The sequence below is a fragment of the Amborella trichopoda genome, chromosome 7 (genome assembly GCF_054954075.1).
Source record: "Amborella trichopoda isolate Santa Cruz 75 chromosome 7, AtrichopodaSantaCruz75HAP2 v2.0, whole genome shotgun sequence".
Lineage (NCBI taxonomy): Eukaryota > Viridiplantae > Streptophyta > Magnoliopsida > Amborellales > Amborellaceae > Amborella > Amborella trichopoda.
Window position 1 is genome coordinate 25566228 of NC_142342.1, and position 15240 is coordinate 25581467.

The 15240-nt window shown below is 38.8% G+C and overlaps 1 protein-coding gene across 14 annotated transcripts in view; it reads right to left on the reverse strand.

Moving 5' to 3' along the window:
- LOC18426787 (coiled-coil protein) overlaps nt 1-15240 on the reverse strand; it is a 126372-nt gene that overhangs the window by 20501 nt on the left and 90631 nt on the right. For all 14 annotated transcript variants that reach the window (XR_016059943.1, XR_016059947.1, XR_016059945.1 and 11 more), the window contains exon 20: nt 5482-5544. Coding sequence is in view for 6 of the 14 variants with exons in the window: in XM_088872834.1 (XP_088728960.1) it covers nt 5482-5544 (63 nt within the window). In the remaining 8 variants the exon portion in view is untranslated. The remainder of the gene's footprint in view (nt 1-5481; nt 5545-15240) is intronic.

Below are 15240 nucleotides of genomic sequence, written 5' to 3' on the forward strand. Positions count from 1 at the left end.
AGTCCTAGGTCACACAAACTTGGTGCAACCATAACTCTGGTGCATAGGGGTAATCTCTCGTACATGTACATACATCACTCTCAATGGTGATTCGTTTTCCCAATACGGCTATCATATGTACATGCCGTGTGATGATTCAAAGATGAGGCTTTGGCCCTTGTCTCTACAGGCCTACCATCACGCACAAGGGTCACACAATCCCTTTTCACTTTACCTTGGGAAACTCTGACCTCATCAAGGGATGACCTTACTAACCCTCATTAGTTGTGCACTTAGCCCAGGTAATTAAGGGAATTCCAACTCCATTGGCCTAGCACGTAAAGCCTAGTCTGAGTATCGGCAAATAGCATTCGCTTATCTCGGTCCAATAGGACCATACTCCCACTTTGTTTAGGTTCCATTACATCAAAATATTAATTACAAGCTCTTATAAGGCCTTTAATGGCTACAAAAACCCAACATGTGGCACTACCGTTGAGGGTTTGTTGTGGGTCATTCATTGTTGAGGTTGAAAGAATGTCCACGAATGCTCTTTGTAGGCTAGGGGAGTTGTGTGGTCTCCTGTATGAGGAGGAAGGGCCTGTGAAAACACGAGTCAAATCCTCAACAAAACTTCCACACAGCATATACATGTGCATAGAAAGAGCGCCGACTTGCACTGTGTGTGCACTTGTCTTTCTCTTAGGGGGGAACTTGTAATCTACATATACTAGGATATGCAGTTCTACTGTTTATTGGTTAACTTTGATGGTTGATCATGAGCGCTTGCACTCAACCTTGGGTCATGGGCCTGTAGATCATAATCCGAGCACGGGTGGATTGCTTTGATATTTGCTTGTTTTTTACTTCTAAATTGTATTTCTGTATGTTTAGGTTCTTTGAAACGCCAAAAATATTGTTTTCAACTAAAAATGTTATATTATGAATTTGCGGGAAATTTGCAGGATTTTAAAAATGAATTTTTAATGTGTAACAACACTAAAAGGGTATTTCGGAATTTTAAAATCTCAAGAGCATACTGGAAATTTATAAAATTGTATGTTACCCATAGTGGGGGACAAAGGGCCCAGCCCAACACATGTTGGCACCACTAGGGGCCACACATCCCATTATTTGGGATGGCCACTTTTTTTTTGCAAATGATACTTTATAATGTTTAATTTTTTAAAACACAAATTTTCTTAGTGAAAATATTCTTTTTGATTAATAGCAATTTTCGTGCTGGCCAGTAATCTTTGATCAAATTTAAATAATTTGATTTCCTAATTATCTCTTTGTAAGAGAATAGGATTTCTAGATTACCCTAGATTGTTCTAGATAGTTCTAGAGGATAAGTTTTGACTGGTCAAAGTTCTAGAAAAATTAGTAGTGGATATGGATCAAATCACAGGGGATAAGGTTTATACAGAGTCACTCTAGATCATGTTGGCTGATCTTGGAGATAAATGGCTCAGATTAAATCTTCTCTGACTTCACAGATCACTTAATAAATACTAGACAATAATGAACTCCTAATTTGAATGTTACTCCTAGCCCTAGAGGCCTATAAATGGGGGCTCACTCCCTTATTTCAGTACATACTGATTTCTCTCCTCTCTCTCTCTCTCTCTCTAGCTCCTCCCTCTCCTCTCTCATAAAGTTGCATGCCACCCCTTATGAGTGTAGGGGTGGCACACACCTCTAAGAAGAGTTAACGAGGGGGACACCCCAACCCTCTTGGTTTAAAATTGGGAGGTGCCAATTGTGGCATACACCAAGGTAAAAAAACAGGGATCTTTGTGAAACCCTTATTATGACCCTAGCTCTCTTGCCCCATAAGTTTTAGAAAGGGAGTCCTAGAGCTGCTTCTTAATTTCAGGTTGGTAGATTCAGCAGGTTCTAGAATCAAATACGCTATCGGTCAGGTGATCGGGTGTGGGGTGTGCAAGCTTTAAGGGGGGTAAACCTAGGCAAAAATCAATAAGTCTTCCCATATTTGTTTAATTTTATTTGATGCTTTTTTTTATTGTTTTATTTCCTAAAGTTGTTCAGTTTATTCAATTGGAATAAAATTTATTTTTGGCAATAAGATATTACGATCCTAGATTGTCGTAGGTCTATTTTATTGTAATCTTGGCACTTGTATGTAGAATTTCTAGCAATTAATAAAAGAAAAGAAAGAAAATCTGAATTTACATCCTGGATAGTTATATAGCCACTACTTTTAAGAGTTGCCCACCGAGAGTCAACTTGAATCAGCCAGTGGGAGAGTTTTACAATAAAATACTCTGGTTTGGGGATAGTTTCTCATACTCTATATTGGTCATGAAATGTTTTTACATTTGAAGCCTATGCCATTTGGTTAAAGGTATGTTGAATTAAAATTTTTGATTAGGTGCTTTTCAATTTAAAAATCATCCCTTCCCCTTCAAAGAATCTCTCTCCTCCTGTTGGCTTAGAGGTGGTTCTCTAACAATCTCTCCTCCTCTAGTTGGCTTTCTCAAGGACACCAACTTGTTGCTGGGAAAGACAATTTCAGATCTACCAAAAAAATCAACAGGTATAGGATGGCCTATTCACCCAAATTGTGCAAATGGAGATAACCCTCCCTTACTCTGAATTGAAGCTTATTTATTAACTTCTAGGCTGGTCCCCATCCAAGTATTTAGCATCTCAAGACTAATGACCTATATCATAAGTTTAGTGAATAGCAGACATTGTCAACCATAGCCTTGATATCTCAATTCACCTCAATTCCGATGTGAGCATGGATTTTTTTAACCAAGTGCTTTTTAAACAATCATCTACAATCAACTAAATATCAGACTTAGGAAATTGCCCCTAAGCTATGAACTCAGATTTATGTTTTATGGTTACATTGGTATTTTGTATTTACTTTCAGCCCATGGGGAAATCTTGGAAGTACAAGAGGGCATAACTAAAAATTATTCGGCATTTTATGAAATTTTTAGAAGCCATTTGATCTTTTGTATATTTTAATTAAGATGTGCCCCCTGTGGGAACAAAGAAATCTCACCAACACTTATACAAGCATTTCAACATTTTGTCCATTCCACATGCCTCTTTGTCTTAGTTATGGACGACTTACCTAGGCACCTACAAGATGAGGTACTATGGTGTATGTTTTTCACAGACGACATAGTTTTGATCGATGAGGCTTGAAGTAGCATCCACACAAAGTTAGAACTTTGGAGTAATGCTCCAGAATCTAAAGGTTTTAAAATAAACCAAAGTAAGACAAGATATATGGAATGTAAGTTTAATAATAATAGGAGTAGAGATGAGGAAGTAGTTAAAATTGGCTGCTAAGAAATACCAAAAGAGCGCATTTTCAATATCTAAAATTGATAATCCAGGAAAATGGAGAGATTGAGGAAGATGTCGCACATAGAATTAGAGTTGGATGGGTGAAATGGAGATGTGCAACTGAAGTTTTATGTGATCGCTACATACCAATGATGAAGCTAGAGGGGAAGTAGTATAGGACAGCCATGAGACCAACTTTGCTTTATGGGACAGAACGTTGGGCAATAAAAAAACAACATACCCATAGGATAAGTGTAGCTGAGATGAGAATGTTGAGATGGATGAGTGGCGAGACAAGACGGGATATAATTCAAAATGAATGCTTTCGAGATAACTTAGGTATGCCTCCAATAGGCGGTATGATGAGAAAACGTAGACTTAGGTGGGTTGGCCATGTGCAGCGTAGACCTAATAGAACACCTGTTAGGAGGTACTAGTTGTTTCAAGTGGAAGGTTCAAAAAGGGCAAGGGGTAGGCCAAAAAAGACAGTTGAAAGTAGCAAGAAAAGATATAGGGACTTATGGCCTCATTCAGAGTATGGCCCTTGATAGAGTAGAATGACAAATCGAGATTCGTATAGTCAACCCCAAATAGTTGGAAAAAGGCTCTAATGGTGATGGTGATGATGATGATAGGGCTTTAGGTATGTCGAAGAGTTAATGTGCTGCCCTATAAGACATAGGGTTAATTTAGAACATAAAACATATTACCTATGGGTTGGCCTTCATCTTCAATCATTGGCGGAAGATGGAGACAAGTCTTATCTTGAAGAAACTGATAACGACATCAATTGGAATATAAATCATTGCAACCCTTGAACACAAAGATTGTTTCTCCATGACATATAGCAACAGACAAGAGGTAAAGTTGATTTGTATTTAAATGTAAATTCAATGCTAAACGGAGTGGGATTTTCTATTATGTCTTTTTCATTATTGCCTTTTACTGTGTATGAAGTTTTTTGTAAAGAACCTTCACAATTTTGAAAAACAAAAGAAGATTCAAGGGAAAAAAAAGGTTACCTCAAGCTATTCAGTATTATCGATGGTCCCAAGCCCAGAAGAGAAAGGAGGAGGGTTGTATTAGGTTGGCAGCCAAAATAAAACTTTCGCAACATCCTTATCATGAAATCCTGGAGTGCAGCTGAGATGAGGATGTTGAGATGGATAAGTAGCAAAATAAAATTACATAATTCTAAATGAATACATGTAAGGGAACTTAGGGGTTGCTCCAATAGGTGATATAATAAGAGAAAGTAGACTGAGGTAGTCTGGTCATTTGCAGCGTCGACCTCGAACAACAACAGTTAGAAGGGGTGACTTGGTTCAAGTGGAAGGCTCCAAAAGGAAGGGGAAAGGGGGAAGGCCCCCAAGGACATGGATGGAAGTTGTGAGAAAAGATATAGTAATCTATAATCTGTCTAAGGAAATGTTTTGTCCTCATCATCATTTAAACATTGATAGAGTGATAATCATAACGACCACATGTTATCCAATCACAAGTTCCTACCTAAAGGTGAGTTCCAAGTCATATCCCTCTAACACTAGTAATACACATCAAAGAGGCTTTAGAGTAAGAAACTAACATTTACTCTTCCTTTGACACATCAAAGCATTCATGCCCACCTTTAAAAGAAGCTGGCATAGGAACATGCAGATGTTCACTAAATTAATTGCAAATGATGGGTCTGATCCCATGCTAGTAATACTTATATATTTCTCCCGACAGCATAACATGTCCACAGTTCCTCCATGTTCTTGCTCATTTGCCCCAGTGATGGTGGTTTCCATTTCATCCATTTGGCCCTTTCAGATGATTCTTGAAACCTCCCAATCTTGCTCATTGGAGGTTCTATCAAACATTAGCAAACACTAGCAAAAAAAATGGAATTACTCCTTGTCATCTAAGAACTAACAGTGTATAATAAACAAAGGACCTTGGGAGATTAAACCAACACTTGCAAAGGATCGATATATCCAACGATTGGAAAATGCATGTCAGAATTATTCTTAACCGAATGATATCAAAGTTTAGGATAAAGCTTGTAATGTCAAATTAAAGAAAAAAAGAATAAAAATATAGCATGCAACTAAGAGCTCTATACAAAATTGAAAAATAAAAAATATAAATTACAGAAATAAGAATGCGATTCAAAAGGAATTGATGAAATTGTACCCATTATGCTCTAGTCCAAGCTCTTTGAATTCCCATTTGGCATTCGCAACTCGATCAACATATCTAAAATTGTAATCTCGTTAGACAAAGTAATTGTCTGACATAAGAAGATAATGTGATCGATCCCAAAAAACTGACTAACAAATAAAAACATTGAAAGAATTGCATGTCTAGAGATTATAACAGCATGGACAGAATCATAACATACAAAATGATTTCACAAAATTTGTTTCATTACTAGATAATATATTTTTTTTAAAAAAAATTACAAAGCCTCAAACACATGCCAACTTGGAACAATATAAAAAAGATTTTGAATGGTGTATAAGCAATCTAAACAAATTTCCTTTAGAAGCCTCTTTTGCTTTTTGATAGTCATTAGTTTGATGGCTCTCGTGTTGAAAACAAAGGCATTCTTCATAACACTTCGACATGAAAGATTTAGGGGAACCTTCATATGTGTTGGGCATAAAAATAATAAGAAACAAAGCAAATTGAACCATTCAACACTTATTGTAAAAGGATGTTGGAAAAGTTTGAAATGGACTAGTGTAAGCCCATATCTACCACTATAGGCAACAAGACCAAGTTACGCCTGCAAATGTTCCCCAATGATGAGAGAGAGAAAAAGGCCAAGGCGAGAGCGCCCTATCGCAGTGCAGTAGGGTCACTCATGTATGCTATGTTAGGAACAAGACCAGACATATATTTTCCCATGAGTGTGATTAGCTGATTCCAATGTAATTTTGGACTGGAACATTGGAAGGTGGTTAAGAGAGTACTGAGATACTTAAAAAGGGACCGTGAATTACGCACTAACATATGGGGGAGAGTTGGATATCATCTATGGCGCTACCCAGATGCAGATTATCAAGGAGACCCCAATGACATGAAATCCACATCAGCATATGTGGTCACGATCAATGGTGGGGCAGTTGCTTGGAAGTCCAAGAAACAAGATGTTGTAGCTTTATCCACTATGGAGTCCGAATACGTGGAAGCTGTGTGGCTAAAGACGTTCCTCAATCTGCTCAGGCTTGAGGCTATGCAATGCTCGTGTGTGAGGATCTTCTGCGACAACCTATTTGTGGTCTATGTGACTGAGGAGCCATGCTTTCGCAAGAAGTCAAAGCACATCAAGGCAGACTATTACCACATTTGAAACGAGGTCAAACTTGAAGAGATAGAGATCGCGTATCTTCCAACAGAGGCTATGCTTGCAGACCTTTGATAAAGGGAATAGTGGCAAATGTGTTCACCGAATGCCAAACAAGGGCATGGGATGGAGATGAGAGTGTAAGGAGCAGTAATTGTAATCAAAGGCCAAGTGGGAGATGTTGGCCTAATGAGAGCATGTACTCCAAATTTCTGATATTGTGATATGATGGCTCCAGTGAGAATGTGGTCCAGATGAACTGTGTGGCATTTCTGATGCCATGACTCACCTGAGTTTCAACTGGCTAGGCTTGGATTGATCTAAATCCCTTAGCCTTGGGCATGCAGTACAACTGATAAGGATTTGTGGAATCATCCCTTGATGAGGTCGGAAGGATGCCCAGGGTGGTTGGCTAGGGGTCTAGATGTGACCTCTATGTGGGGTAGTTCGCCGTAGGGGACAAGAGCCAAATTCCATAGCATTGTCATCGCATGACATGTATACTATATAGCCTTCTAGGAAGCAGCCTCTAGGGCATATTGCGTACATGTGCAGAAGAAATGTCTCCCTGCAACACTGAATTGTGTTGGAAGGACCCATGAGATAGTGTGCTAAATGGGACTTGGACTTGTCCTTAGGAAAGAACTTGTAATCTATGGACTAAGATTGTGTTCCCTTCATTTACTGGTTGGCTTTGATGGCCACGCATGAACACCTGCGATGAATTGTGGGTCATGAGATCTGTTGGATCAGGTTGAGAAGATAGCACTGGGATGCGATTTCTAGAAAGGAGCCCTCAACATATTTGTGTTATCCGTGACTCTTTGGACCCAATTCGCATCAAATTCTTTTTAATATGTTTAATTATAATTTACTTGTGTTTTAAAATATTAAAATGAAAATTTAAAGTTCTATGGATATTTTATTTTGGTTAAGAGATATTTTAAAATAACCTAAAATCAAGTTTTTGAATTTTATAATTTCAAAAGAAAATAAAAATATTTAATTGGTTATAAAAATTGCTTTTATAATTTAAAAATCAAGTAAAGGGTATGAGGGCCCACTGGAGATAGGGTCCACTATTTGGATGCTTTGGGGGGAGCACGTCCATCGGTTCTTTCAAGGGAAGGCTTCTAAGAGAGAACAACTTGTCGAGCAGATTACTTTGTAAGTTATAGATATGGCAGATGCTAAGACTTGGACCTTGCACATATCCAAAAAGCCATAACAGATAATCTTTGCATTATTTGGTGACTAGAGAAGACGAAATCTGTTATCCCGATTGCATGGCCCTTTCCTCGCCCAGGCCATTTCAAACTCAATGTTGATGCAGCTTCTCTACAGAACCCAAAAAGGACAGGTGGGAATTGGATCATTGGATGTGAATATGGTTCTTTTATTGCTGCATTTGCACAACGCCTTGGAGTTGCATCAAATTATTATGTTAAATTTCATGCTTTGCAAGTTGGAGTGGATCTCGCCGAGTTAGACTACTTTCCTCTACAAAATGAAAGTGAGTCATCTCTACTTATCAATGCTATTTGAGATAGATGCAGGGCCCCATGGCGTCTTCACATTGTAGCTGCCAATTGTAGAAAAAAACTTACTAAACGTGAGTTGTACATCTCACATATCTATTGTGAGGCCAATATGGTGGCTGAGACTCTCACTAAAAGAGCCATAGTTTTGTTTGATGCCACCATTTCGCGCACTAGACCGCCTGATTGTATTTCCTTACCTTTAGTCCATGATGTCGCACAACTTCCCCATTGAAGAGTTGTAAATTTGTGAGTTGTATCTCTTTTTATTATTATTTAAGAAAAAACGGGTAGGAAGCCTTCTCCCCCTCTGACTTATCCCCAAAAAAAACAAGATAGGGGCCCACCACAATAAGCCCATTTAGGGAGGGGCGTGGGGCACACTTGGAAATCATAAGGGTGGCATGCCCTACTTGCTCTTTCCTCTCTTCACACAAGTATTCTAGAAGGTGTCGTGAAATAAGGAATGAGATTTTGAAAAGGCTTGATTAATTTCAAAAAGGAAAGAAATAAGTTTGATTGAAATCAATGCATAATATTGTTTTATTTTCTATAATAAAATATTTGATGTGAACAGAGTAAGAACATTGAGAGATAAGGTTCTAGCACATTCATTTTAAACATGATGGCTGATCTAAGAAATGTAAGGCAAAAATTTCTTCACCCAACAAGTCTCCAAGATCTACAGTCAAAGATTAAGTCTCTATAATGATGGGAAATCCTAGATCCCAAAGCTTTTGCACTACATATACCCCCTCTGGGGGATGATCGCTACACACATAAGGTATTGAGTTCTCTCTGTCTCTCTCCCACCAGGCCAGGTATGCCCCACTCTCTCTCTCTCTCTCTCTCTCTCTTCATTTGTCTTATTTTCTCTCTTTTAGGATTAAATAATTTAGTAATAATAAAAGGGGGCCACACCCTAGCCATAGAGGGCTGGCACGCCACTCTTGTAACTCTAAGTTTTGTAAGAAGGTTCCCATCCAATTGTGTTAGATGCTCTCATCCTTGACTAAGGGTTTTGCCTAAGCTTCTCAAATTATGAGACTAGGTTAAGACCGTGATCCCTTGCACCACCGGTGGAGGAGACCCGGTGTAGGGTGCTCGAAATCTTGGGGATTAATCCTTGGCAAGGTACTTGATATCTTATCTTCCCATGCTTTCTTGATCTCAATCATGCTATGTAATTTTCTGATTTATAAATTGAAGGTAATTTCTTAAGTGGCATGCAAGTGAGAATCCTTGGCATTATTTTGTTCCTTTCTTAAATTAAAAGTTGTAATTTGGAAACTTGTAAGTGATCTAGGCGGTATATATAGAGAAAAGAAAGAAAAACTTTAAACTAAATATACTTGCCCAAATGATGTAGTCCACCTTTCATTAAAGACATTGATCCGAATAATATGGAAGCCATGGATAATTGTAATCAACATATGGGGTCTACAATTCGAGCTTATAAAAAACTCTTAATCTTTTCGTTAAAAACCTTTGCCATGGTCCAGAGTGGATTGGTGTGTGATTCCTGAAAGGTAGGAAGTTATACAAATTGATGGGCCAACAATTCCAATAATATGGGAATCACAATTCCTATTTTATCAAATTGCGATTGTAGATGGCATTGATAGGAATGGATTGATGCAAGATTCCAGAAAGCAAGAAACTTAATTTCAAATTGATGGGATACCAATCACGATTCTGAGATAGTGAGAATCACACAAGTGATTTGCATTGTACGAACGACAATTCCATATATAGGAGTTATCTGATACCCGCGATTCCGTGATTCTGATTCCTCAAACATTTCAGAATCCCATGTGCTTCCAACAACTATAGGTCAAATGCAAGCATGGCCACATGCAGAATCCACATTCACTATGATGCATGAGTGGGGTCTACATTAACTTTCAGGATAAGGCATTTCATACAGTTGTTCGTATAATAAATCAGGGAAGCCACTAAAGATGTTTGGTGGACTATCACCCCATTATGTTCACTACTGACAACATCCAGATTATGGTTCTTGAAAACCTTCATTTGCATTTGTTATGTTTATGTTGACAAAAACTTGAATTAATTTCACCACAGGCTGAAGCATATTTCTATCTCTTAATAATGAAGGACAAACATGTGGCAGCAGCCCTAGCTCAAGCTGAAAGCCTTCCAATATTCACCTTGACAATAGTGCCAACAATAATCACTCTATCTCTGACACCATTGAAGGCCATGTTGGCTGCAATAATCATATGGTCCTAGCATTAGCAGCCATGGAATGCACACTAATAACAACAACATTTGTCCTGGACAATAATGGTTGTGGCATTGATGCTTATGGCAGTCTGTGTAGTGCATGAATGATGGTGACCATCAGTCAGCTCCTCTCAACATGCATAATGCTGGCAACTATAAGGATAGCAACAGTCAACAGTTCGACCAGTCGATAGGCTGATCCTGTTGTTACATATCAATGCAGACATCATTCCAGTGATCTCAATCATAGCGCATGAGATACATTGATTGATCTATGACCGAGCAAACAACATGGTCATAGGCCTTTTCTAAATCCAACAAGCAAATGAACCTGGAGTACCCATTTGATGCCCTTGGTGAATTCACCCATGTGCAACAAAAGGACCATCCAACATTTGCGGGCCTTTATCAAAGGTGCCTTAGCAAAGGCGCCTTTGTGGGGGGGGGTTGGAAGGACTTGACTTCATTCACGACCTCCCTTATCCAAGAAGCAAGTACCTTACCCGATATCTTACAGGTACATTTATAAGACCAATCAGATAAAAGTCCTTAATGCCCATTGTTCAGAAGGCCTAGGCGGCCAAACTGGGCGGTGGGCGGTGGTCCCTGGGCGGTACGGAACCCGTCTAGGCGGCCGCCCAGGGCCTGCGCCCTGCCTAGAGACAGAAAAGTTTTTTTTGTTTTTTTTAATATATAAAAGTTTAGAAAGATGGGTTTTAAGCTCATTTGAAACCCCAACCCCCAAGAAACCCTTTGTGAGAGAAAGAAACCTCTAAAAAACTGCATTTCATTAGATCGAATCATCGAAGTCTTTCTCAAAGTTTGGAGTTCGAGCAATCAAAGTAAGTGCAACTTTTAGAGTGCTTGTTTTATTTTGAGATGTCTTCTTCAGGAGTTAGTCGGAGTGGAGATCCAGATTGGAAATATGGATACAACCCGAATCCGAATGACAGAAATTGCGTTAAATGCAATTTTTGTAAAACAGATACAAAAAGAGGCATAAATCAATTTAAGAAACATCTTGCCGGTATTAAAGGGGATGTTGCCCCTTGTAAAAATGTTCCTGAAGCTATCAGTGAGGAGATTAAGCAATTTATAAGTTATGTAAAACAAAAACAAGAACAAAATCCTTGTCACAGATCTATTGTTGCTACTCCTAGAAAAAGTGATCCGGATTGGAAGTATGGGTACAACCCAAAACCAAATGATAAAAATTGTATAAGATGTAATTTTTGTGAAATAGATATCAATGGGGGTATTAGCCGATTCAAAAAACACCTTGTTGGTGTTAGAGGTAATGTTGGTTCTTGTACGAAGGTTGATGAAGCAGTTCGAAATGAGATTAGACATCTTCTGAATTTTGAAGAACCAGAAAGAATGAAAATAAGCCTTGTTCTATGGAAGTATCTTCTCTAGGTTTTAGACGGAGTGGTAATCTGGGTTGGAAGTATGATTATAACGTGAATGCAAGTGATAAAAATCGTATTAAATGTACTGATTGTGGAAATGATACTAATGGGGGCATTTACTGGTTTAGAAAACACCTTGCCAGTATTAAGGGGGATGTTGCCCCTTGTAAAAATGTTCCTGACGCTACCAAGGAAGAAACTATACAATATTTGAGTTCAGAGAAGTACAAAGAAAAGGGTAGAGCAGCTAAGACTCCTAGGGCCTCATCTGCACAGACTAGTAAGAAGAAGGTAGAAGAAGAGGAGGAAGAGGCAGATTCAGAAGAAACAAAGGAGGATGAGCGTTATATTGAAGAGGGAGATGACTCTGATGATGATGGCCTCGACTGTAATGCATATGATGAGCCTTGCCCAATTGACATTCCTTCTGATGATGATGATGACGACGACAACTGAAGACTCTTGTCTCTTGGTGCTGAGTGTTGAGTGTTGAGTCTGTTGACCGTTGTGTTGAGTCATGAGTGTTGACTTAAGTGTTGACTTCTATATCCTACCTACACTTGTATGGTTTTACAGTTTATTGTTTTAACAATATGGATTATCAAAATTCTCTTCTCAATGTCTATCTTCTTTTTTTTGTTAACGTGGAATATGGCATTACATTGGTAATAATTTGGTATGGTTTTCTTTTTTTCAAATTTCAACTGGTTAGGGAGCCGCCTAGCACTTTTTGATACACTGTTAATGCCTTCAGGGCCTACTTTCTTCAGGATTGACGCAAGAAAAGTAGTACCTATCCCCTCGTGACTGCTGCCTCTAGAATGGATCTCCGAAAACAGTTGCATCAGGCCATCAATGATAATAAGAAACGTGCTCACCATTGGGAAGCCATCGGCCTCTAGAATGGATCTTCGACAATTCATAGTTTTATCAAAAAAAAGATATTCCGGTCTCCTTGTTTTAGCCATTTTATGCGCAATCTTTGTCTTGAAGATAGTCTCTTGTTTTAATACCTCTTCAAACTCCACCCTCATTTGTACCCTTTTTTTTATTTCTTGAGGTTTAAAAACTCTACCTTCTTCTATACTCGGGCCTATTTTCCCAAATTAATGTTGTCGTAGGATGATCCACTCCATCCTTTAAGCCTATCATTTAGCAAATAAATTTTCCCAACTTTGATAAGTTTAGAAAAGTCTTCATCTTTCAGTTAGATGAGTTTGAACCTAGAACATTTTGGGCAAGATGATAAGAGATAGGTATTGTGGAAAAATGGGAAGACAGTATGAAATGGGATTAGGTAGCACAAAAGAGTGAGCCCAAAAAATGGGATTCTAAGTTTGGGGAAACTGGGCATCAATGTAGTTCAATTAAGAGTGAGTTGTTCACAATGGTTGGAATTGTGAATTTGGCACCATTAAAAGGAATTTCCTAGAGGTCATTGCAATAGAAAAACGCTTCACACTAATTGTGATTCTTGGTCCTATTTTTTTCAAAACATTAAAATCCCCTTCTAAATACCAAGTAAGGTAAATGTGCATTTGATGGAATATAACTCAAGACAAAGGATTCTCTCAGGAACGGACAGTTAGGACCATAGTGTGCAATAAAGACCATTTTAAATGATCATCCATATATCGAAAGGACATAGACATGAAAATGGAGGAATGTTCGCATTGAATTTTAAAACATAGGTTCCCATGAACACATATAGCCTCAGAGGCACCCTGGGCTAGGATTGCTCCCCCACCACCAGATTTATTCTCCAAATAATGAAAGAAATACAAAAAAAGGGCCATGCATTTCTGTTTCTTGGGTTGCTAGAATACGTGGCTGTTACAAGCACAAAAAGTTCAGCGAGGCCCTTTTATTTGTGTCTGCAGGGTTGGATACTAGAGGTGGCAACGACCTTCACCTGAATATGCGTGCTGCCACTTAAGTTACGCCACAAATAAGGTTCTTTCGTTCTTTCGTACCCCTTCGTTGTCCTTTGCATCCTTTGTGATTGTCAGGCTTCCATCTTTTGCTCCTTGGCAGCACTAGCTTGAAATGAATCAGTAATCCTGTCTCCAACGTCAACGGCTGCTAGGCAATGATCCTCCAGAACTGGGTAACTGGGGTTGTAGTTAACAAAGGATGGCTTCTCTACAGTTAGATTGATTCGTTGGATCTTAAGGTTGGTGGAGGCTCAAGGAAGACATCTGATAGATTGGGGGGTCAACAGGATTTTGGATAATGTTCGTATTTTAAATATGGTTATGATGTGGCAGGTTAGGATTAACAAAAGGATGTCAGTGGATGGGTGGCTTTGATATTTTGTGAGACAGAGAGGCACTGTTGTTAGGATGATCTTTCAAGATTTGAATTCAGTGGCGGGCCGGGTATAGAACTATGTACTGCCACACGTGAAGGCGCGTGCATACTGCTTGAGTTTCTTGGCCACCAGAAGGCATTCAAGGGAGGCACTGGTCTAGAAAAATGCATTGGCAAAGGGAGAATATAATTTATGGGTAAGGTGGTGGAGAGATATTGAGTTTTGTGACCTTTAAATGCTTAGAGAGCTTGTAAAAATGATACTTTATAGTAGAATATGCACTTTAGTGGGAGTTAGTATGTTGACTGACCATGGATTGGACGGTTTATGGCCCTTGTTATGCCAAACCCTTGCCCTTGGGCAAGCGACACTATCGATAAAGGTTTACAATGAGTCATCCTTTGTTGATATTTGTAGGCCAAAAGAACTGTGTGGTCTCTTGTGTGCAGTTATAGCCTATGAGAGCAAGTGCCAAAGCCCCAGCAAACTTCGGTATGACATGTACACATGACAACCGCATTACTGGAAAGCAGCCCTATAGAGGGACACCTGTATATGTGTATAGAGAAAGCCCCCTTTGCATTGTGGTGACAAGGGCTAGACTTGCTCTTCAAGGGGCAGAGTGAAATCCATATTCCAAGATCATGGTTTCACTGTTTATTGACCAACTTTGACAAGCCAGTCATCGGCCCCTGCATTGAAATTAAAATGGGTATTTGTTGGGTTGGATGAGAAAACAATGGTGGATCACAGCTCGTGGATCAAGTGTAATTTTGGCCCATTGGTACCAGTCCACTTCTAAATATTTTATTTTTGGTATTAAAAGCTTTTTTCGTAAATTTTACAAATATTTCAAAATTTTAAAAATTTATTTTTGTTGTAAATTCATTAAAAAGGGTATTTTTCACAATTTTTAGAACTAGGAATGGCACGTGGGGACCAATGATTCAGCCCCCAAATTTGTGTGTCACTCATGAGTGGGACGTGTGGCCTTATGGGGCTCGCATATAAACTACAGGGTGGCATGCCTACTTATTTTGTACTTTTAGTTAAAAATTTATTTAGTTAAGGAGTCTTTTAAAATTAAATAGATTTGTT